Source organism: Micropterus salmoides, unplaced genomic scaffold, assembly GCF_014851395.1.
Source record: "Micropterus salmoides isolate LMB-PRFRI ecotype aquatic unplaced genomic scaffold, ASM1485139v1 Ms_hic_scaffold_7, whole genome shotgun sequence".
Classification (NCBI taxonomy): Eukaryota; Metazoa; Chordata; class Actinopteri; order Centrarchiformes; family Centrarchidae; genus Micropterus; species Micropterus salmoides.
Window position 1 is genome coordinate 22,405,422 of NW_024044459.1, and position 24,444 is coordinate 22,429,865.

Genomic DNA, 24,444 nt, shown 5'->3' on the forward strand with positions numbered 1-24,444 from the left:
TATTAGCTGCTTCGGCATTGTTAATATACTGTCCTTGCCCTCTAGCCAAGCTTTATAATAAATCCTAAGTTCTTGCTGCTTTTTTTTTTATCTCTTAAAAAAACAAAAAGTGGTAAAAAAAAAGTGGCAGTGCTGTTTTGTCCAGCTGAGGCAAATAACAAAGATGAGGTCATTCCTCTCCTCTGCAGACTTAGAGAAGGTCATCCATGCCTTTATCTCTCATACTCTGTATTCTGGTATTAGTAAGGGAAACTTTCATAGACTACAGCTCATTCAAAATGCCGCAGCCAGGCTTCTAACTCGCAGTAAGAGAAGGGACCCAATCACACCAATCCTCACTGCCCTTTGCTTGTTACCTGTGAGTTTTAGAATTCATTTTAAGATTTTACTACTTGTTTTTAAAGGCCAGAACGGTCAGGCTCCTGCCTACATCTGTGATTTGATAACTACTTATACGAGCCGGCAGGGCTCTACTAATGGTTCCAAAATCTCATCTTGTCACTAAAAAAGCTTTTGGTGTTCGGGCCTCTCAGCTGTGGAACTGGAAACTGTTTTATTGTTTTATAAATATTGTATTATTGCTGTTATTGTTGTATTATTTTATTATTTTTAAATTACTTTAATTTATTTATATTTTTATTAGTTTGGATCTAGTTTGTTGTTGTTTTTTTCTACTGGACACAACTTGGTTTTGAAATGTGCTATACAAATAAACTTATTTATTATCAAAGCTTCAATGCCAAGCTCTCTTGGTTCTGAGGCCTCACTAAACTTACTCCCTCATTGCCTCTGGGTCTGTAACCCTTTGCAGCAGGGCACCAATTGAAAACAGATTATATTAATTGTTCTCATGACATCACGCCCCTGCATGATGCGCGCTGAGTGCGTCCTCCTGACAGTTGTGAATACCCGTCTGACCCCAAAACAAAGTCTCGCGTGAACCAGCAATACGAGATTACAGTATAGGGAGGGCTGCATGGAAAGCTGGAAAGACAAAACAAAAGCCACACATTTCAACCAACAGGCGCTGGTCGCTGTTTATTTTTTTGTAAACCAAAACTGATTTGATCCATTATTCGCATCGATTACCGTTTAACGGCAATATTAAAAAAGCTTTGCATCATGCCTAGTAGCACGTCTTTGCTGGAGGCCGACGAGGGAGAGTCCGAGGTCCCACCGCCGCTAGTGCACGCTTTCGCCGGTATGGGCCTTGAGGAGCACCACGGCACCCAGAGCCAGACCCCCGAACAAGCAGACGAGAGCCTCTCCTTTCACCATCACCACCACCACCACCAGCCCCCCCCGGTTTCTCATTTCAACCTCCTCGGTACGGTCCTAGACTTGAAGCCTCTGCACCGGCCGCCCTCGGGAGATGAAGTGAACATAACTGCAGCGCCCGTGGACGAGGAGCCAGAAGTTGTGGCGGCTGCCGACTTCTCGGGCTGCACCGGTAGCTCGTTGCTCGCGCAGGCCCGCCGCCACCATCACCACCAACACCTCCCACCGGGGCCGGGTGGCTCCGTGATGCCGCCCGGGATGGAGCTGCCGCACGTCGAGACGGTCTTGTTGTACAACGGAGACGAGCGTGACGATACCGGGGTCGGCGGCAGCGCCCTGCCACCGGCTAGCAGCATGGCGATGCTACCGCCCGGCGTGTACGGGGAGCCGGGCTACGAGGCCGAGCCATCGCTGTTGAGTCGGCGAAAGAGCGTCAACACGACGGAGTGCGTGGCCGTGCCGAGCTCTGAGCACGTCGCGGAGATTGTGGGCAGGCAGGGTGAGTCTTTGTTGTTGTCTTTCGGGTGTTTTTTGTTGTATTCGTTAGCCGACGGCAAGTAGGCTAATGTGGAGTTTGCACCGTTGGACGAAACTTGGTGGGAAGATGGTTCAGGCAGCAGTATATTAAGTAAAATACACAAATAAAGAAACAGGCCAGTACATGTATAAACTCATTAAATGATTGATAACATTACGACATAATATTAGCATATAAAGAAATATGAACGAGTAACGTCACGTGTTGTTATAAGTTACCTAATTAGTAACTATTTTTGTAACTTACATTTTTTAATATGGGACATCAGACTGGTTTTGTATTGTTTAAACCTTAAAAAGACCTACAATTAAAGCAAACTATCATTTTTTAAAGTCTTTCCAGCTGTAACAGTTAGCTTGAAACCAGCTAGCTTAGCGCTCCTCCTAACTGGGTCAACAACCACCCTCGCCCAACACCCTCAACAAAAGTTTACATCACAACTTCTTCTATCAACCAGCAGGTCCCCCTCTTTGTCTGCTCGCTTGGACAGCTCGTCTGTTTTAAGTGTGTGTTGTCTGTGCTTCGTGGACTGTGAGCACTGTCCTCGGCCGTGCCTTGTCCTGCTAAACCAGGCTCGGCTTTGTTTCGGAGGTGAAGAGCCGAGTGTTGGTCACCATTGCTTTGCCACATCAGCTGTAGGTTATAGTTAGCTCCGTGACATAACATAAGCCTGCAGACTTCTGAACACGACTGGCTTTTCTTACATGTCCAACGCATTTTATGTGGTCGTTTACGTAAACTTTAGCTCAATGGCAGGGCTTGGGAGAGTGTTATTAGGTCGTATTTGAGATGAGTTGGGGGAGGGTGCACAGACTGCAGTGTTGACAACAACAGGAAATGGCTCTGGTAATGATGTTGGACTCTCAACCACAGCTGAAAGGAATATTTAATTTATAAGCTATGGAGCTTTTAAATGGCATTAATGACTGGGAACTGAAAGTCCATGCACCGTGATCAATTGAATTATTAGTTCAATTTGGAGATACTGATTTATTAAAGTTTAATGTTATGTGTCTTGGAAATAATCCAACTTTCCTGTCTTTCCTTGTCTCTCTTTAACTTGTCCCCACTCAAACAGGCTGTAAGATTAAGGCACTAAGGGGCAAGACCAACACCTACATTAAGACACCGGTGAGAGGAGAGCAGCCTGTCTTTGTCGTGACGGGGCGCAAAGAAGATGTGGCCATGGCTAAGAGGGAGATCCTGTCTGCGGCCGAGCACTTCTCCCTAATCAGAGCCTCTCGAAACAAGACGGGCCCTCTTGCTGCTGTCACCGGCCCAGGGACCCCCTCTCTACCTGGACAGACAACCATTCAGGTCAGCAAGCACGTGATTATGAGTCATGGTGTTGCTCAGTATTAATGTGATTAACTGCATAAAAATGTCGGTTTCATATATAAGTGCCCTCATTCTAATAACTAAATGTTGTTAATGTTCAATGCAAGCACATATGTTTTATGAAACAAGCTCCCTGTTTATGTTTCTGGTTGTCATTCAAAGTGTGTGTGTGTAGTTACCGTGTGTCATTTCAACCCTACAGGTGCGGGTACCGTATCGTGTTGTAGGGCTGGTCGTGGGTCCCAAAGGTGGGTGTTTAAAAAAAAAAAAAAAAAAAAAAAAAAAAAAAAAAAAAAAAAGGTTTTTTGTTTTGATGGTGATTTCTTTTTTTAGAGTGAAGGGGAAAAGCAAACACAGGTGTATGCCAACACACACCAACAAATTGTTATTTTAGACAAGTGATGTGTTTCATAACAGCAGAACAAGTCTCATTTCCTCATCAGTTTCAACATGCAGTGTAAAATTGTATTTAAGTTTTTAGACTTACACAGTGGAATGAATAGCATGAGTATTTACAATAAGGCCATATATTTGATGTGTTTATGATTTTCCTACTATGACATGGAGGTGTAGAGTGTAGTAACGGTCAACTCCCAAAAGGTTTTATTCACATTTAATTTTTGCAATAAAGGGTAATACTGTGCTTTGTTTTTGACTAGTAAATGAGCAACATTGTTGTACTAGGCCGTGCATAACTTCATTCTTTCTGGGCATTGAAAGGAAATTGTAAATGTGCAAACGAACAGCTGTTGTGTGTTATTATAAAGATAGCATTTATAAAGACAAAGAATTGATCAGCACACGCAGGTAGCAGGGATTGTCTGAGCTACAGAGAGAGCTGGAGGTGAGTAAAAAGGGTTTTGCGGTGAAAAAGTAGCTGCCTGCTCTCATTGGCTGGATGTGGATGTCAAGTCGGCCGACTCCTCCAGATATTTGGCATTCTAGATATCTGGCAGATGTTGGTGATGTGTCAGAAATGTGTCGATCGACCACTGATTTACCCCCCGATCACAGCCTGACGGTCGAGGAAGTTGCTTGCAGCTTCTGAGAGAGTGTAATGTGCTCGGCTCAACTCTAGAAGGCTACATTTTGCTCTCACACAGTCTTTAACCTCTTGCCCTGTTGACATTACCACCTTAGTGTCAGAAAGCCTTGGGGTTGATTTGTAAATTGAACTGCAGTGGTTCTCAACCATTTGCTAGAGGGTGAGGTAACATGTCAAAATGACATCAAATTTGTAGATGGTGATGAAACGCTTTGCCACACACAGAGGCAGTGTGGAATTTTAATATTCCATATTTGGTGTTGACAAGCATTGATAAAATGTCTGCACTCCATGATTTGTGTCTGTGCTTCTGTTTGTAAGTGGTTACCCTTGAGCCATATGTCAAAAGGTAAGGTTAGACATTGATTGTTTTTCAAATTTATAGAATTGACATTTTAGAAGGTCCCTCCACTAGACTGAAACTCATGGTCTTGTGGTTGGGGTGGTATGTGCTTTAGTCAGCTGAGTCACCAGGACAGCCTGCAGTTCAGTGCTATAATTATTGCACAGCTGCGCCTCTTCCAATTTCAATGCCAGATATCATTGTTAGAAAAAAGAAGTGTAATTACTGAAAATGTATATTGCTGTTAATGTGACTGTGTCTATAGCATTACTCTGCTTGGGCTAATTTGTCAACTCGACATAATTGGGTCAAGCTGCAGTTAAGAAGCAACAATGAGGCACACAGATCTGTTGCATGATTTTTCTTTCAGCTTTTCTCCAGCTACTGTATTCAGCACTATCAATACTCAACTATACTGTCTTTTCTTTGCTTTCGAGTGCCATTTGTTTATGTACAGATGTATATTTGTCAGGAATGGTCATGCATAGAATGTGTGAGACTACATTTAATGGTGCACTCTTGACATTCATGTGGCCAGAGAAGTTATTAAAACTTGGTGTTCAGCTGACAAATGTTTAAGTACAGTAGTCTTGATCTGGCCATGTCATTACAGGGGCAACCATCAAACGTATCCAACAGCAGACCCACACCTACATCGTGACACCGAGTCGTGACAAAGAACCGGTGTTCGAGGTCACTGGGATGCCGGAGAACGTGGACCGGGCGAGGGATGAGATAGAGGCGCACATCGCTCTCCGCACAGGAACCTGCGGAGGCATTGAGGCTCCTGGTGCTGACAACAACGACTTTCAGTTCAACGGGACAGACGTCAGCTTTGAGAGTTGTGCGACGCCCATTGGGTTGGGGGAGGCTGGATGGCTTCATGCTGGTGCATCATCACCGGGTGGTGGCTTGCTGCCAGTGAGCATCAACGGTACTCAGCGAATCAATAGCAATATTAACAGTGGTGTCAGGATGTCTTCTACCTACCGCAACGACAGCTCCAGTTCCCTGGGCAGCGGTTCCAGCTCAGCTGATTCTTTCCACGGCAGTGGTAATGGTAACCGGATGGCAGATTTTAGCCCGACTTGTGTGTATAATGCCAACGCTAACAACAACAACAACAGTAATGGCGGCAGTGCAAGTTTCTGGTTTGGTGAGAGCCTTCTCCCTGTTGGGGCTGAGGAGCTGGTCAGCCTGGGAGGTGGAAGCTCCTCCTCAGGATTTGACCCGTTAACCATCTCCACTGCCCAGGCCTCGCACCCTGTTACACAGCCACAAATCTGGAGCCCTTTTCTGGAACACCAAACACCCCAGTCCCTTGATGCTCGCCAATCTCAGGTAGGTGAAATTCACCGGCAATGAAGGCAATTTAAGTGAGCATTTGCCTTTTTTTTTTTTTTTTTTTTTTTTTTTTTTTTTTTTTTTTTTTTTTTTTTAATCCTTGATTGTAGTTAATATGCAGTGGGTGGGTGTGAAAATTTAAATATAACTGATATTACTATTATGCATGCACCAGTTGTCTCATGTACAAGCAAGGTGTTATTTTAAATGTGTAATCTGAGAATCGACAAAAAAATTAGACCCGGGTTTACCTGATGGCATGTGCCTCCATTTCATAGCTTACCGTTGTGGTTATTGATACAAATTGAAAATGAAGGCCCTTTGACATTCACAGGCACAGATTGGGTAGCTGGCAATGCTCAACATATTTTTCAGTTTGAGCAAAGATGTTTGGCATGTGGCAGTTGCCATTTGTTGTCTAATTTTTCCCCTTTCTTAAAAACAACAAGGACAGAAAGTCTGTGCAGTAACACTGACAGCCCAGAAAATGTATCGGTGATCCACATTTTTAAAATGGTATATATTTCTTTCATGATGGCCATCTAATGACTGTTGTCATCGATCTCTCCAGACCAGTCAGCCTGGGACACCCCGGCTCTCTCCAACCTTTTCTGGGACAGAAGCCTTGGAGCACCCTCAAGCCCAACGTGTTCACCGAGGGCCTTTTGGCTCGGCTGGGACCCTTGATGCCCACAGGTTCCCCTCTTACAGCTCAGCCTTCTCCTCTTCCAGTGAAAGCACCACCTCCTCTTCCTCCCCTCCTGAATCTTCCCTCTCCTATCGAGCGGGGTTTGGATCAGCAGGGAGAGGACAGGAGCTATGTATCCAATGTATGGATAACCAGGTGATCGCTGCCTTGGTGCCCTGCGGCCATAACCTCTTCTGTCTAGATTGTGCCACCCGCATATGCCAGGGTCCAGATGCTGTCTGCCCTGTGTGCCTGTCCCCGGTCACACAGGCCATTCAGCTCCGCAACATGTGATTATTTTTTTTTTTTAATCATCCATTTACCTTGACGGCTGATGAGGGATCGGCCTCCCCAACACTCGTGTGGGGAAATTACAAAAGTGACCCCAAATCAGTGTCTGTGTGTCCTCACCCCGTTTTTGTCCAAGCTGGTGTTTGGTTGACAAAGGTGAGGAAGAATAGGTGAATAAGGAATGATTTGTATTTAGGGCATGGGTTAGGGTGTTCATCCTGTTCATGTGCCTGCTATTGTGAAGTCTTCTTCCTTGATTGATTAAGTGATCAATGGGAGGGTTGGAAACCCTCTGTGTAGCATTGGGTGGGGTGGGATATATCTATATAGATATATATAGATATATTTTTGTTTTTCATTCATCATGATTTTTCATTTCTTCTCCCTGAAACATCTAGTAATCAGTTTCTGCCTACCTACATTTTATTAAAATTTTAAAAATTCTTAGATTCACAATGTTAGCTTTTGTGTCAACATTTTTTTTTCCGTTTACATCTCAAGATTCTTATCCATTTAAAAAAAAAAAAGAAAAAAAAAAAAATTGCTGCTACAGTTATTTTTTTGTGCTGAAAAATAGCCCATCTCCTTTGCCTCTCAATAATTGTGCTTGCAGCAGGAAACATTTGAGGAAAAAATAAGAGTTGAGCATGTTTACATAGTCCCAGATATGAAGATGTATAAATATAATAGTACCTGGTTACCACAGAATTTAAATTGTAGTAAACTGGATACAATGTACACATGCCACATTATCCTGACAAATTCTACAAATTCACATAAATCTTATCAGCCTACCGACGTATAGTCGAGTTACTTAAAACAGGATTTGATGTTTACATGCTCCAGATAATAAATCTGAATTTTTGAGCATCTCTCATTAACAGCATATTGATAAACATGCAAACACACCCACAGATTTTTTTTAAACCAAGTGGGTCAAACGCGCAGTTGCAAAGGTGTCCCTCTTTCTTTCCCAGATTAGAACCAACCAAGTGGGTAACTCCTTTTTGTAGAGTCCCAGAGTGTTCGATCACTTCAGTATCGCCACGTTGCTTTCCATTTCTACTTTAAAGAGAAATATGTTTACGGTAAACTTGTGCCTAATTCCGTTCCTAGTAAACAAAAAAAAACCAACTGGTTATGCGGACACACAGTGTTGCTCTGTCTTAAAACAAACTTGTGGCCTTTCAGAAAGCCTGTAATTAACTGACAACACTATCTACAAATCCAGATTTTGGCTCGAAAGAACACAAGCTGACAGACCAAGGTCTTAATGTATTTGTCGAAGTTCAATCTCTTAAATGAATCTTGGTGGAACAAAGGTTATATCGCAGGGATGTTTTCTTTTGCTTCCTATTTTATTGAACCTTTCTCAAGTATTTACCACCTATTACTTTATCTTTTTAGCACCAAACACTCCCATTTAGTTTATTTCTGTTTTCATGTTTTATTCGCCTTTTTCTTTCTTTTGTATCTTGATTACATCCTTGTTTGGTTCAGCCAGAAAGAAACGCACAGCTTGTACCTTTTTTGGTAACATTCCTCCTCCCCTGCATTGCAGTTACTTTAGTAGATGGTATAAATATGGCTAAGTAATAGTTATACCTCACCTGAGAGCCCAAAACACTGATATTTTATGAAACTCTGCTATGAAGACAGCTGTAATCTGGAACAAATCCCTGTACTGTACAAACAGTTTGCTGACTTTTCAGTCATCGCAATGGTATCCCTTTCTTTTAGTTGAATGTTCTTTCACTTGAACTGCTCCACCCTGTGGTCGTCTCATCACAGCCATTTTGTGTCCTTGTTGGTAAGCAGGCTGCAAAATAATTCCATTGGGACGCAAAATAGAGACTAAGGCCACCCGTGACTATACTTTGTATATTTATTTAATCCATGTCTTGTCTGCCAGGCCTATGCAAAAATTGTCTCAGTATGTTAACTACTCCAGGAAGCACTAGATAAATTTAACTCCTCGGGTTTTAGTTACAGAGCTCAAACAATCTTGGACTTAAACTTGTAGACAGACATATCCGTTCTTGTTTTTCTTCTACTACATTTCAGTCGTGGTTAACCTTCATTACCTGTTTTGATGCAATGATGGGATGTTTTAATGGTACACACTTTGCTTCTCACGTTTCATTAGCTCATTTTCTGTTGCCCTCTGCTGTACTAAGCACATATTTCCCCATATCTTATCACAGTATTGACTCGATGGGACTCAAAGTCTCTTCCCCCTTCAACATCTATCCGTTCCTCCACCTGAAAAGTGAAGAAAAGGTACAAGTTGGTGGAAATCATCTCAAATCTTAGCTTTAAACACCAGTGTCTCTAGACTGTGATTTACAGGATTGAATGAGTTGACGGACATTTTGAAGGGGAAGCTGCTGGAATGTTTTCATCTTGGACTGTGCTGACACTACATAAGGTCAATACAGTTGCTTTACCGCTTGGACATTGGACTGCAGTCCCTCTGGCATTCCAGTTGTAAACAGTATTTGGGAGTTATTCCATCGCTTAGCTGTTTCCTAATTATCGTCTCTTTCATGGATTGAGCTTTCTTGAGGAAATGGAACCAAACGAGCCCCAAAAATACAAAAACCCCACCCATCTGCATCTACCCTCTCTGGTCTTCTCTCCGTCCCTTTTTATTTGACTTCTTTCAGCTCTACGAAGGGTCGACCTCTCTTTGCTCTCTTTCTCTCTCCGAGGGAATGCAATACATTGTCGTCCCACAGTTTATTGAAATTTTTGTGTATGTATTATATTACTGTTTATGACTGATAAATATAAAGAACTTATTTTTATTTTGTTACATTTCATATATATACATAAATATATCTATATTAAAATGTTTACAATAAGATTTTTAAATTTTTTTTAAACTTTTCTCTGATTAAGTGAACGAAGAGTTGGAAACCCAGAAATGTTGCAGGAAGGTGTCAATGCTATCTGCTTGTAGTAGTTATTAGTTTACAGTATTGATAATAGTATTGATAGCTGCCGTTCTAAAATAGTGGAAAATGGAATGTGCATCACGAGCATGTCTTCATAATGTACCGCCAATGTAAAACGTCACACTGCAACTGTAAAAAGGCCAAGGATTCAAGCTGCCTGTCAATGTCTGTACGCCACCAAATTAAGAAAGGTATACTGTAAAATGTATCTTAGATTATCTATATAGATATATTGTTAAGCTGTACCAACAGTTCAAAGTATTTGCTAATTTTACTATACTTTTGTTATGTATATGTAGGGGGAGTCTTATGGCATATAAATTCTTCAAATTGAGTCAGGAGTTTAAAAGCAGACTATATTTTATAATGGCCTTTTAAGTTATTGCGGCCAAAGCACTGATATTATATATTTGCTGTAAAGAGAATTTAAGAGTTTTATTTTTCTGATATTAAAGTTACTTAATAAAGACGGTTTCATTTAAAGCCATGTCCGACTACTGTGATTCAGTCATTCCTTTAAAATCGTTTTTTGTGCCGACACTCATCTTCCGTATTCTGAAGGATCGCTCTTAGGATGTCAGGAACTTCCTCTCCCACACCATACTTGCGTCCCATGCATGATAATGTGAGAGCCCTGTAGGATTTGCAAATTGAAGTTGTTTGTGAATGTTGTTTTTTTTTGTTTGTTTTTTTTTTAAATTTGCTGTAAATGATTGGGTTTAAGTTTGCAGATCAGAATGTTGAAAATAATGATACAAGGTGCAGCAGTCCCAACTTTGTGGTTTTGTACGTCATTGGTTGCCTTAACATTAATTATAATATTAATTATATATTTACACATCACAGGGACTGTTGCAGAAAACCTTGCGGTTGGGCAAATGTTCAAAAACTTGAGGGTTTGAATCTCTGAACCCTGCTGCTCAAATCCACGCCTCAAGGCTCCGTCAGTATGAAGACAGGAGCACATCAGATCTTAATTTGAATGTGACAAATCATAAATATTGTAGGATATATATGGGAGATCATTGTATGTAAGGTAATTAAATAATTCCACCTCCTGACCTCCTTGGACCAGTCAGACATATTAAATATATGCAGCTGTCATCCGGACAAACTGAGGAACGCTCCTTTAAATGGAGCTGAAAGATGATAGAGCACTCTGCGTGTCCGGCACTGTAAACAACCCCGTTGGCTAAGCTGGACAATGCCTCGTCTCAAAGCTGAAGCTCATGAAAAGTGGACTTTTTAGAGCTACGTGGTTGTCACAGGAAGGCGACGCCACAAACGTGAGCTTATAAAATTTGATTCATTGCTGTAGATTAAATTACCCAACAAGATATAAAGTAGTTCAAATGAGCTCAACTATTAACATTGACAGCAGTAAAATGCAACATCCACATAAATGCAGCAGGAATGAATCCAGAAACATCCTATCTAATAGGAAAACACTGACAGCGACCATTTCATTCACGAGTCCTTTTACTTTTGCTAATACTGTAATACATTGACAGGGTTTTGAATGCATGTCAGATGACCTATGGAAAGGCATAGGATAAAGGTGCATTAAAGCACACAGGAGAGTGAGGGGAGACCTCAAAGAGCCCGCACATGCGCACACACTAACTAAAATCCCCTGTGTGGGTTTACCATGGGTTTGTATAGCCTTTTTAATGTAAGAGTTATAGCCAGTAAGGCATTCTCAGTAAATAATCTGAACCTCACACAAATGGCCTCAAAACACTGTTGATTTGACTGTCTTGCTGTACAAAGACCACGCTGATGGACCCACACAGTTGAGTGTGGCACCTGATCAGACTAAGGCCCATGTTGACGTGTACGCACTGTGCACGATTGACATCTCCCCTACTCTTCCTGTTGCACTCGTTAAGGCGAGAACTTACATCTTTATCATTCCTATAGAGCATTTTCACGGTAGGCCTTTTGACACGTCATAGCAGGAAAAGCACAGGGGGAATTTGTAATGTGCGGTCTCAGAAAATTATTCAAGTGAGCCAGAGTGTGCAATACCAGAGCCTCCCCTGAGTGGAATGCAGTCATCATTAATGTTATTAAATACACCTGCGTTTTTCCTGCTATGACATTTTAAAATGACTGAACAGTGTTCGGTGACCCAGCGTAGTGCCACTCCACTTCTACCTGAGGTGTTGCAGGGCCTTTAAATTTTAAAACAAGTTCTGCTACTTTTGTCCTTGTAAACATGTTACCTTGTTGAGAAAGCAAACAGGTGACCACTTTGAGAATATCACTCCATGTTTAATAATTACAGACTCTCAGGTAAAATTTATATCTGCAATCTGTCATAGTAGTCAACATCAACTCATTTAAGCTGTGTCCTTAGGCTCCTATAATAACTGCAAATAATATAAAAACATCTGTCCACCTTAAAGCACAGAAGATAACAGATTATTTCTCCAGACAGAATTCAGCTAACATAATTAGAAAATATCCTGTTTCCTGCCATTTCATCAATCGGATGCATAATTATGTAAAAAAAAAAATCGTAAAGTTGGACTCATTTATCCCTGATGTAAGAAACTTTTTAACATTCAAATTAAAGTGAAATGTTCAAAGATGGGGCAGAGGGGGGGCAATTTGATAGCATAGTGGACAATTTCTTATGACAAAAAGACCCCAAATTTTAAATAAACCTTAAATAATCAAATTTGTCTTTTTGCATTTCAGCTGTAACCCACCAAGACAGCATTGTTCAAAAAAGGACACCTGTTTAGAGACATGTCATATGTTAACAGATCAGGAAGAATATACTGTATGGCAGTTTGGTGTGAAAAGAAAACAACGTGTATAAACAGATGTTTAAGAGTCTCAACATGAGGCGAGTAAATTAAATCTGTATTCCTAATCAATGTGGGTGTACTATATAACATATGCCTTTTAAAAAACAAACAGAACACCACAATGTGTCGCATGCAGCGCAGGAGCCATGGAGAGGGGATTCATGTGGAAATGAAATTATTTCTGTTTGTCAAACCACCATTGCTTATTTCAAAGCCTGTGAGAGAAAATCTCATCCTTGTACTCATTTTACTTCCAAAGAGAGTCTGCACACTAATAAGTGATGGGAGTTGCTGTATTTATACAAAATTAGGTCTTGGGAGACAAGTTGCCTTCTTTAGGAGGTTTCATTGCTAAAATGATGAGTTTGTATAATAAAACTGGATAATTTACATCAGTGATGAATATGTAGCGTTTTTAACGCGGTTCTTATAAACCAGCAACACGCCAGTACACAGGAGGTGTTGGTTTCTACTCTCCTCATATAGTCCAGTTTGCCTGTGTAATGCAGGGCAAGTGAAGTACTCTACTTAAAAAATGGGGGTGGGGATAAAGAGGTCTATTTGCCATTAAAATTCATGCAAACACTGACATGCGTTTCAAAAACAAAAAAAGTTATTTACATGGATTAAAAAGGGGGAAAAAATGAAACCAAAGGAAAAGAATGCAGCTCATCTCAGAGAAAAGAAACCCTACATATGTATGTAAATGCCTGTATAGTGAAAGGGCAAAAAACAGATTTTAAAACCATGTCTTAGTGTTACATATGTTTTAAATACATAATGCATCACAATGTTGCCTCTGCTCACAATCCTACATAAAATTTAAACCAACCTAATCACTCCCTTATTCATATTGTAGGACAACCACCTAAAAATAAAGGTTATTGAATTAAAAATAAGGAAAAAAAAAAAGAATAAAGTGCTAAAAAATATAATACAAATCAATTAATAAAAGTTACAAAATACGACCAAGAAAATATTTCAATATTGCTGGGAAACTTTGTCTTAAATTCTCTTAGTAAACTATACACAGGAGACCTGGATCAAGTAGTAAATAAGTGGGCTGCAAGTCATAAGATATTTAAGTACAATGATTCTCAACTAGAGTGAAGAGACTGTCAGGTATGCTTGGAGATAAAAAGAAAAAACTGAGATGACTACAAATTAACATAATTACCTTTAAAATGAATTTCAAAGAAACCTCCAAATTAACTTAACTGGGGCCAAGTCCAGCAGCTGATTGGACTTCTCGCTCATGGTCATACCAGACTTTCAGTATGTTTCTGAGCGATTAGTCCTTTTGGTTTGCCAACACATTGATAAACCCTGTTCCTTGTGCTGTGATTGAATCTCAGACACCTCACATCAACTTCTCTGCCTCTCCTCTGCTTTCTTACTGAACCAACAGCATCCCAGCTGTCTTCGTTTGCTCTCGCTCTGAACGTGAGGAAAGGAAAGCAGTTCACAGAAGGGCGTATGAGATTCATCTTTTGTTGCAGCATAAAAGAGGGTGTTTTCCAAAACAGTAACCATACCTGAAACAGGGGGGAGGCGACTGTGGTGGAAAGTGACCAATGATGAACGATCACTTATACGAGCATGTTGCTGTCACTCGTGGTTATTTGAGTGAGTGAAGAAATAATGAAATCACAGTGAACACAGATATATACTGTATCATTAATGGGCAACTCAACAACACCCCCGAGGACCTGATGGTGTCTTGGAAACCCACCAGGCCTGCAACCAGATTTTAAGGTCCAACCCCATAGTTTGACAATACCTGACCTAGAGTAGCCCAAAGACTTGACCTTGTTTCAGTTCAGAGGTTGAGAGTTGGCTTTAGGCATAGTGCATGTCATTTAATTCTCTGTGATATCTGTGGGTGGCTGTGAATGTCTAAGTATGACCTGATCCAGCTGGGTGGTCCTTAACGCTTTCGAGCACTGATCCTTCGCGGTTCAGAGTGCCGCTGCTTTTCTATATTAGCCCCAACAGTTGACTGAAGTGCTTGTCGCGCCAGCTGCAAAGCAGTCTGTAACAGCTTGAATAAAAACTGACACGACAGAAAAGCAGCAGCAGCACTCTGGTGCTCAGACGCCGGACATGAGATCCTCTGTGTGCAGCATCTCATCCCGCAGCTGTACAGCGCTCAGATGTTCGTGTATTGTTCAGTCAGTCAGTAGTTGGTGATTGTGGACTTACGGGATGCAGAGTAGTCGGCGACTCTGTGCTCATTCCAGTTTCATGGGATCTGCAGGTCATCTATGTGCATGTTGTGGTGCTTTACAAGTGTAATTATCTGTGATATTTTTTCTAGTCACCATTCCAGTCATCACAAATCAAAGCCATCTATCAAAAATATAGATCAATATATCTTTTAATATATGGCTTTGGCTGATTTTTAGTATCACCCTTCCTTTAAAAAGCAACAGTGCACAAAGGTGCCTCAAACACACCTCAAAGTATTTTTTCGCTTCAGTGTCCACAGCTGTTTCACTGGCGTCTCCACGCCAAAGAGTTCTCTGAGGAAGCCCTTCCGCTGACAGTGTGTGCTGCGGTGTGATAACGATCTTAGTCCAGAGGTTGTGGGTCTGCTATAGGCATAGTGTGCAGAACCTCGTCCAGTAACTGGAGAGCTCTGTGCAGGTGGATCTCGATCCAGCAGGGGGTCTCCTTGATGCTCTGGCGGGGGTAGTCGGGGCCCCAGCCCTTAACAAAACTCATCCTGAGAATGCACAGCCTCCGGAGGTCGTCAACCCCGATACCTGCTGCTGCTGACAGACCTGAGAGGAGAGAGAGTCAATGCAGGTCAATACTCAAATCTATTGAAAATTCATCTGCAACAATATTTTTGAAAGTTTATTAAGTTAAAGCAAGAATGCACTGGTTCCAGCTGTAAATACGAATATTTTTGGATTTTGGACTGTTGAGCAGACAAAACAGACTAGAATATTGTGATGGGCATTTTTTTTTTTTTACCATTTTCTGAAATTTTAAAAGACCAAATGATACATCAAGAAAATTATTTGTTCTTTTCATTTATTGTTGGGTGGTTCTTTTTTCTTCTTTCTGGTAGCAAGGAGTCATAAGGGATTTCAGAGTGGTGGCATTAACCACTGCCAGAATCTCCCAATTTGTGTTAAACAGGAGACAAGTCTCCCCTTCAACCAGGAATATTCAAACAAAAATTTTGGACTTGCGTTAGCGAAATTTGGAAGAGTCAGACAAAACCTGTTTTTGCTGAATAGTTGACAGACCCTCTTTTGAATCTTACCCTAATAAGTTAACTATTACAGGATTATTACCCAGATAGTCGTTCCATTTTCTCTATTACTTGATCTTGAGTTTTACTGTTTGTGTTGCATTATGTTATTTATTTATTGGAAAACATGGCAGATTAATCGATAACAAAAGGCAAAAACAGTATGCAAAACTTTCAGCTTCATTTTTAGAGGAATGAAGCCAGCAGATACTAGAAATCAATAAAATCTTGTACTTGTATAACTTTTTTAACTAGAGCATACTGATTTTATTTGAATGCAAATTAGTTTGACCACGAGCATTTCACTGTTCTTTCCACATAGAAGTACGTATCCCACACTGTAGTAAAAATTTTCTTCAAAAACGTGCATCAGCACCCCTACTGACAGCTGGAACCACCGCCTCTACTTCCCACTGTGTATGTGTCTTACTAATAGCTGGAGCTATCCCTCCAACTGATCCAGGGCCAGGTATATTTCCAGCCACAGCAGCTGCTTGAGCTGCAGCTGCTGCTTGAGCCGTGGCAGCTTGCTGTTGCATCTGTCTGTGGCACTGACGAAGGTCAAATACCTGGCAGGAGAGAAAAGACTTTACATACTGTACACTGAGCTGCAATTAGCCCCTCTGCGCGGGAGAAATGTAAATACCACCACAGGCTCAGGTTAACCCTCAGTAAGAGCAGGGCTGTGTGAAGATGTACAATTACCCCAAATGAGAGATATGATGGGAACCTGTGGCAGTATGGGGAACATTTTATGTGAAATACACACAAGTACTGTATAAAACCAGTGTTATTAAAGTGCAGAATGCTTGAGGAGACTGCATGGAAAGAGATTTTGCAGCAGTTTCCCCAAGATGAAAAAGGATATTTTATCAAATATCAACCTTCAGTGATTTCTCTTCTTTACAGTCCAATGAACCATGTCCATACCTTGATGTAAGCGCTGGGGTAGATTTTGTGAACAGCGTCTCCAGGGGCTCGGCCTGCCTCTCTGTCCAGGTAGTAACTCTGAACAAACACTGCATGGTCACTGAGGCAGCGCACCCACACATCTCCCTCACCCTTACACTCCAACTGAACTCCTTTGCCGATATGAAGCCTGGGAAAGACGACAGTAAGGAATGAAGGAAACAAGCAAACAAGGGGATTCATAATAGTGCCTGGTGGAGTTTTCATCGTCAACAAACCATTGTTTATATTCAATGATTCTCACCCAAAAAAAGTGTCTATATTCCTAAAGCCCAGCAAAATATGCTGAATTTTAATGTGTTCCACGTCACAGGTCTCCTAAATGTTTTTTACGTCCTCCTTGTCCTTACCGAGTGCATGTGCACTCTTGTGAACATGCTGGTAGAATAACAGATACAATATGGGAGGCTGCTCATGAAATAATGTTCTACAGCGTCACAAGTGATAAGAAAGAAAGAAAGAAAAATCCACAGAGTATTTTCAAACAGGAAGGAATAAGAGGAACAAAGTGTAAATAAGGTGTGGTTGTGTGTGAACAACATGCGCCTCTGAGCTTTCAACTCATGTGTTGATGGTACTGGTATTGTGGTAAGCCTGCCAAGTCTCAAATGTGTAGATATTTAGTACATATTCTAAAACGGAAGCATAAATAAAAAAATAAAAAAAGGCATTTTAACTTAATATTTAGGGACATTTATATCTGCATTAAGGCACGTTAAAAACATCCCACCAATGACAAATATATAGAAGCTTGTTTCTGGTTCAAATGTGAAACCCCCCCAAAAGCTCTGATTCTCTCCATACTTCAAAATGCAATGTTATTTCCATAGGTACATTGGAAGAAAGGTTTTAACTGCTCTACATATTGAGGGTAACTGAGTCACCTACCTTGCCCTCTCAATAGCCTCAGTGCGATGTACGTTGCTCAGTTGGCCCAAGCAGAACCTGTCTCCTCCTGAGGGGTCGACATAGCCGTCTACTGTCACGATGGGGCAAGAGGAGGGCACCTTAAACGTCTCCCCGACTTGAACGTCCATCTCAAAATAGGCAATGGAGCACCAGTAGTCAGGAGCTGAAACGGTAACAGGTAACTTTTGTTGAAGTCAGTGATGTGTAATGAAGTAAACCAAGCAACAGTTCACATTAATCAAAGTCTAAATGTCTGATATTTTCATTTGATACTAGGTTTGGGCGATCTTCTCTATTTTCATATCGTCAGATCATGGCAACTTGAGATCACCGATTGGCGATATGATTGCCAGGGAGCGGTGTTACGTTGCAGCTCGTCAATGAAAGGCCAGCATGGAAGAAAAAGGCTTATTAGCTTTAAGAGAAACCACCAGAAACATCTGCACGGTACAGTGTTTCCCACAGAACCGTGTAACTGTGGCAGGTGTGCAATGGATAGCAGCTATGTACAGCGTGCAACCTCGACAACCCAGCTGTATGTCTAACGTTGACATAACAATCCTTATTAGCTAGGCTCCTTACATTCTTGATTCTAACTTATTTTGAAGGTGGGTCTGCGACATCGACAGCGTCTTGTTAATAAAAAAAAGAGACTAACTTAAATGCATTAGTTTTTCAATAACGTTAAACACAAGTTTCAATGCCTTTGTGAGAGAGAGAGGAAGCGAGCAATTTACAAGGTCCAAGGTCAATTTATTTGTCAAAATATAACAGGTTATAGAGTGAAATTGAGTTTGTAACTCCCTTCTTCTACGTAGCAGACAATATACAGTGGTTTTATAAAAATGGTAAACAGAAATAAACTATATACACTATGGAGCAGTGCTGAGGTTGAATTTGATTATTGGGGGGAAAAGCTGCTCTGCAGTCTGGTGGTATAGCAGCAGAAACTTCTGTATCTCTTCCCAGAAGGCAGCAGGGTGAACAGGCTGTGGCCTTTAGAGTCTGCGTTGACACGTCACCTCACCCATATCACCGATGCTCGGGCGATGGGTACCAATGATCTTCTAAGCAGTTTTAATCACCCGCAATTTGCCACCATTCCAATCAAAAGTCGACACAGAGGCAACCAACCCTAGTATATTTACAAGGCTTTATATCTAATCTCATCTTAAACCTTTAAAGGGAGTTGAAAGAGGCAACACTGTCTTTAGTGAGGATGACAGCCAACATGTGCAGTACTCTGAGAATAATTAATTTTAAAGAAGTGCAAAGAAAGATGTACCTTTAGTCAGATCCATTCACACATTTTCTACTATACCAGGCCTGACAATGATGTCCAGAGTTTAGGTGTTTGTGGGTTGTGTGTTCTCACCTGGATGATTGGATATAGGAGGCTGAAAGGCGAGCTCATTGTGCACCGGCCCTGGAAGAAACAGACAGAATTATGGCAGCGACCACTTTGGGTGGTTTTGTCCATGGATTAACTTACCGCTGTACTGTGTGTACTTACAGTAGTGTGTAGGATGTGGCATAGGAGGGTGGTGTTGTAGATGACCGTTGGTGTGGTGGGGTATGTTGGGGGTAAAGCTGCTGTTCCTAGACCAGGTTGCGCTGGCACCTGAGGAGAACAGAAGTCAGGAATCCACAGACGCACCGATAAAGAGTACAAACTCTTGTAAATAAATGTACAGCTGTCCCTTTCATTCACCACAACAATTCACAAAACAGAAGTAGAAAATATCTTTGTTTGTAAATCTAAATTTTAAATGAGACAATTAAGTTTTTAGCCATCAATTTCTTACTGCCTGATCCAGCAGCGATGGCAGGGAAAGACGACGTTGAGGCAGAGGTTGAGGCCTCGGCAGGTGGGAGCAGGTTTGGGGTCGCAAATGGTTCAGAGGGGGCCGGGCGGCTGCCGGATGGGGGGTGCTGGATCGTCTGGATAGAGTGCCCTCCCTCGATGGAGGGTAGACTCTGCGGCCCATCAAAATCGTACTCGTCCTTAACCATCAGTGCTGAGCTGGGTCCAGAATTGGTCAGTGTCAGCCCTGACAAGTCTGTGGACCAAGGAAAGGGATAAAGAGGTGGAACAGGTTACTGACGTGGAACAGGTTACTGACAATGCTAATGTATCTACAGTGTTAAAAAAGTCCCTTGTGGTTAGAGCTGCAATGATTAAAACAATAAATTAATTGCCAACTATTTTGATAATCAATTTTAATAAATATTTTTAATTCTCAGATTCCAGCTTTTTAAATGTGAATATTTTCTGGTTTCTTTATTCCTCTGACAGTAAAATGAATATCTTCGTGTTGTGGACAAAACAAGACATTTGCGGACATCATCTTGGGCTTTTGGACCAAGCAACTAATCAATTAATCGAGAAGATCGTTGACAGATTAATCAACAATGAAAATAATCATTAGTTGCAGCCCTACCTGTGATGCAGTCTAATTAAAACAAATTGCATCTAGAACAAGGGGAATTAAACTTTAAAATTGTGCTTTCGGTCTCAGTTCACTTCAGTAAAACCTCCCTCTGTTACCTACCTATGCCAGGAGACACCACTCTCTCATAGTGATACGGGTTGACACAAACATTGTCACACTTGAGGTCAAAGGCAAACTGGCAGTATTTGACGTGCTTCAGTTCGTTCTTATGCAGGTCAGGCCACCGCCACAGCCGGGCATAGATTACATGAGGGAACCCTTTACGTCCAGCCACCTGGGAACAACAACAGGAAGACAGAGTTAATTCATTTGCAAACGCACTCACTGTATTTATAGCTGAGGTCAAACATAGTGTTAAGTCAATTAGTGGAATACAGCTTGTTGTGATGAACAGCATGTTCCGACTAGACAAATACAGACTGGTCAAAATACTTCTAAAAATGGCTCCAGCACAACTTTGGTCTACCGCAGAGAGATTTCCTGAAACTTTCTGACTATTATTTTAGCATTTCACAGAACTTAATCATGTAAATTTCTGTGCTAAATTAATGACCATTTCATTTTATAATCACAGCTTGCGGTGTTTATATACCAGCATGTTTGTCATCTCATAATGTTGGATGTTGTTAGAGCTTAAACTACAAGAAAATTATTATTAACTATTTTGATGACCCTGGCAAACGACCCCACTGAGGTTAAATAGCTGAGTTTCCCTGCTAGTCAGCATTGAAGAAGGCCTTTGTATGAGGGACGAAACGTCTTCCAGTATCTTTAACCAAGTCCAGTTGCCCTTGACTTTAACCTTCGTTGGATATTTTGATGACCAATTGTTTGTCGTTTTACAACCATAAATGCCAAAAGTTAAACAATTCCAGTTTTTCTTTTTCCATGTTTGATAGCAAACCAAATCTCTTTGGGTTTTGGACTGTGAGTCGAATAAATCAAGCAGTGTGAAGACGTCTCCTTGGGCGTTGGGACATTATGATGGGCATTCTTCGCTATTTTATGACAAAAATAACATGCAGACTGATCTTTAACGAAAACAGTCATTAGTTACAAACCTAGATGTTCTGTTGAATAACTTATTGTCAAGAGTTTTGTTTTAATTCCTGAGACTTGACAGATTGTAATCAAGCTAAATGTTATTTGATGTTTTTGTTTAAATGCAACTTAATTGATGAGCAACTGAATCTGATGCCTGGATAGTTTACTGTAGGTGAAATATACATCAACATATTATTTACATTAACTTGTCAAAACAAATCAATACTAATGACAAGACCAGGCCCTCATATTTATTTATCTGTGTGTATTTATGATCCAGATAACTGTATAGTCCTACCTGCAGCCGTCCATCAAGTGTCCTCTGAATGGTCACACACTTGCTGGGGTGGGCCCCATTGGTAGTGATAGCCGTGATGAGGGAGTCGAGCTCGTCTTTCTTCTCCTTCAGCTTTTTCACCAGGCTCTCGATGGCCCGCTTGGCAAACGTCTCGCTCTCACCGCCCTGTCGGTGACACATCAGGCTGTGCACAATGCTCAGGCAGGCATCGTTGCTGGTAGGTGTGCTAGTGATGGACATCTTGACTTCAGACTCTGATTGCACCTTCTGAGAATTATGTATGTCACTGACACAGTTTCACATAATCAGGAAGCCGGAGCAGGGATGATCTTCACAGGGTTGATGATAAAACACTTCAGCTGTAGATGAGACGGATCTGTTACCACAAACCTCTCGGCATAAGGCAGAAATGTGACATGCTATGGGGGGGGGGGAGGATAACATGCAAGTTTTTTTTTAGGAAACTGTTTCAGAGAAGTGTTAATTCAACATTATGGTTGTTTTGGAGGCTGTAGGGTGTGGTGCTGTTGAACTGTTCATTACAATGAGAGGTATTTTCTAATGCTCTCTGCACCTCAATGAGTATAACACAACAATAACAATACAACGGGCCTCCAAAATAATCATAAGGTTGAATCAATACCTCTCTAAAATAGTTTAAACATAAACCAAACATTATACCCTAACGTTACATCAAAGATTGCAAGTATGTATATAATTACTGCAGGGCTGTTGAATTAGATGGCATAAGTTGTAGCTGGGTGTGTCTAATAAACTGGCAACTGAGTGTACAACTCACCAGGGAAAAACAGGCTGTATGCACCTCTGTTTTTTTTATTTTGAGCAGGGACTGTCGATTACTCCCATGTTACCATTGCGTTGTAATGTTGAGCAGAGCGATAAAACAGTGTTTGTTTTGAGCCTGGGTGGCTGGCAGAAACCACGAACCAGAAAATACAACGTAATAGAAGTTAGCTGTTAGCTGCATAATGATAACGCTAGCTCACCAATGACCTAATGACACGACGAAGCAGCAATTTTCACATTTGTAATTGAGTTCAGTAAAACGCGGAACTGTTTATTAAAGGTTGTGCTCTCTTGTATCTTCTTAGCTAACGTTAGCTAGCGGCGCCGCTCTGGCTGCCGTTAGTTCCGGGAAGCTACATAAAGTTACAGCGCACGGACGAAGATACCCGGAAGTAGCACATCGTGTCTTCAAACTAAAGGTAAAACCGTAAAAAAAAAATATGTAAAAACAATTACTAGACTGCTAACAAACTGACATTCAAGACACTTTATCTGCTCTGTAAAAAGAAGGGATATTATGATTATCTAATAAACAGCAGATAGCAGCAGACTGCTGAGCTCTCAAAGTGTAACACCAAAGCACCCCGACATCCGATAACTAATGAAAATATTTACTGCCTTCAGTCATTTTAGTCTGTGATAGTAAATCATAATACACGTTCTATACATTTATAAGTGCATTTGAAATTCATAACATCTATTGATATATAACACATTTAACATAAAGGTAAATTGCTCGCAATGTATTGTGAGGCACGTGTCTGTCATTACTATTTATTGTAAAACACATAATAAAAATATTAAAACTAAATACACACTTTACTGCTCTACCAGGTGAGCCAGTATATTATTATTTTGAAGACCCTAAACGGAACTGTGCGTTTTATTAAAACACACTTGACAACGGATCTCTTACTAAAAACATCAGCTAGCACTGATTGTTGATGGGAAGCTAGCTAGCATGCTACTATGAGGTTAGCAGGCATGTTTGTTTATTATGGCCGCGGCACAAACATTTGTTGACCGTTTTGTTTGATAGCTAGCTTAGCTACAATATGTTTTCACCCAAATGTGAATTACCCATTGGTTGGCAAGTAATCGCTATATAGTTTATAATAGCGAAAAACACTGAATAGCTAGCACTATACGCTACCTGGAGTTAGCTGGTGTGGCAGCCAGTTAGCAGGAGATGCCTGCCTCTGTACCAAGTTGCCGTGCAGTGGTGGGGCTGTGCAGATCCTGTATGCGTCCTAGATTATCCGTTTTCATCAGCTGTTTACAGAAAACATGGTTGTTCGCAAGCTGTTTTACATCTTCAAAAGCAGAGCACGGATCAAGTCAGAGTGAAACCTCAGATTTCTTGTCGAGCTGCAACCTGCTTCACTCGCTTCTCACACCAGTTCCTTCGATGGCGCGTTGCGCATGCGTAAAATCAGAGGTTCGTCAAGCCTCTATGGAGTTCCTGATTATGCTAGTTGCACTATTTCAGGTGCAGGTGGGACTATTTCAGCTAACACTAAGTGTATCGATTTTACTGTATCTAATGTTATTATTGCTTCTACACTTAGGCCTATGGCAAATTTAAACAACTCCTTTACCTAATGTTTTTTGTATTTGTTTTTTTAACAACACATCTACTCTTGCACTGCACTACCACTACTGCCACTGTCCTACTACCTTTCTGGGCTGCTGTTAATGTTTTCGTTCTCTCAGCTGACAAATGCCCCAGTGTCGGAAAAAAATTAAGTACATTTACTTAAGTATTTTACATATGTTGCCTTTGATTCAGAATAATTTACTTGAGTGTTGAATTTGAACTCTGGCACATGTCAGAGGCAAAATTGTACTTTTTAATGCTCAATGCCTATTTGACATCCAGGAATTGACTTCCACACATTTAAATCAAATTCTTTTAAGTGTGTCTTTATTTCCTCCATGATGATCAAACCAAAACATTCAAGATACAACTGTGTAACCTTTACTTCTGTGTACCTATTTCTGAGAAGGTTCATTATCTCAAATAATTACCATATGAAAAACTTAAACTTCAAATTATTTAATCAA

General features: G+C 41.0%; 2 protein-coding genes across 3 annotated transcripts; one reads left to right on the top strand and one right to left on the bottom strand.

Moving 5' to 3' along the window:
* Window positions 1-966: 966 nt before the first annotated feature.
* LOC119891728 (RNA-binding protein MEX3B-like) lies at window positions 967-10,309 on the top strand. The gene is made up of 5 exons (XM_038703557.1): window positions 967-1,777; window positions 2,895-3,133; window positions 3,357-3,402; window positions 5,156-5,883; window positions 6,458-10,309. The coding sequence occupies exons 1-5, from the start codon at window positions 1,123-1,125 to the stop codon at window positions 6,866-6,868; spliced, it is 2,079 nt and encodes a 692-aa protein (XP_038559485.1). The 5' UTR covers window positions 967-1,122; the 3' UTR covers window positions 6,869-10,309.
* A 1,761-nt stretch (window positions 10,310-12,070) lies between these two features.
* Window positions 12,071-23,807, bottom strand: LOC119891427 (mothers against decapentaplegic homolog 4-like). 2 transcript variants are annotated; one of them, XM_038703064.1, is made up of 10 exons: window positions 23,534-23,807; window positions 21,574-21,932; window positions 20,331-20,505; window positions 19,584-19,838; window positions 19,292-19,399; window positions 19,154-19,204; window positions 17,758-17,941; window positions 16,831-16,999; window positions 16,331-16,469; window positions 12,071-15,421 (listed from the first exon to the last, which is right to left on the bottom strand). In XM_038703064.1, exons 2-10 carry the CDS (start codon window positions 21,811-21,813, stop codon window positions 15,210-15,212), a joined length of 1,533 nt encoding a protein of 510 aa, XP_038558992.1. In that variant the 5' UTR covers window positions 21,814-21,932; window positions 23,534-23,807; the 3' UTR covers window positions 12,071-15,209. The 2 variants fall into 2 exon arrangements, with proteins under 2 accessions (XP_038558992.1, XP_038558993.1); XM_038703065.1 differs by lacking the exon at window positions 23,534-23,807 and adding an exon at window positions 22,373-22,730.
* Between the last annotated feature and the right edge of the window lie 637 nt (window positions 23,808-24,444).

Coding starts and splice junctions, on each gene's coding strand:
- LOC119891427 (XM_038703064.1), bottom strand. CDS start 21,813: ATGTCCATCACTAGCACACCTACCAGCAACGATGCCTGCCTGAGCATT. Junction 20,506..21,573: donor CACTTGATGGACGGCTGCAG/GTAGGACTATAC, acceptor TGTTGTTCCCAG/GTGGCTGGACGTAAAGGGTT. Junction 19,205..19,291: donor GCCACATCCTACACACTACT/GTAAGTACACAC, acceptor TGTTTCTTCCAG/GGCCGGTGCACAATGAGCTC.
- LOC119891728 (XM_038703557.1), top strand. CDS start 1,123: ATGCCTAGTAGCACGTCTTTGCTGGAGGCCGACGAGGGAGAGTCCGAG. Junction 1,778..2,894: donor GGAGATTGTGGGCAGGCAGG/GTGAGTCTTTGT, acceptor CCACTCAAACAG/GCTGTAAGATTAAGGCACTA. Junction 3,403..5,155: donor GCTGGTCGTGGGTCCCAAAG/GTGGGTGTTTAA, acceptor ATGTCATTACAG/GGGCAACCATCAAACGTATC.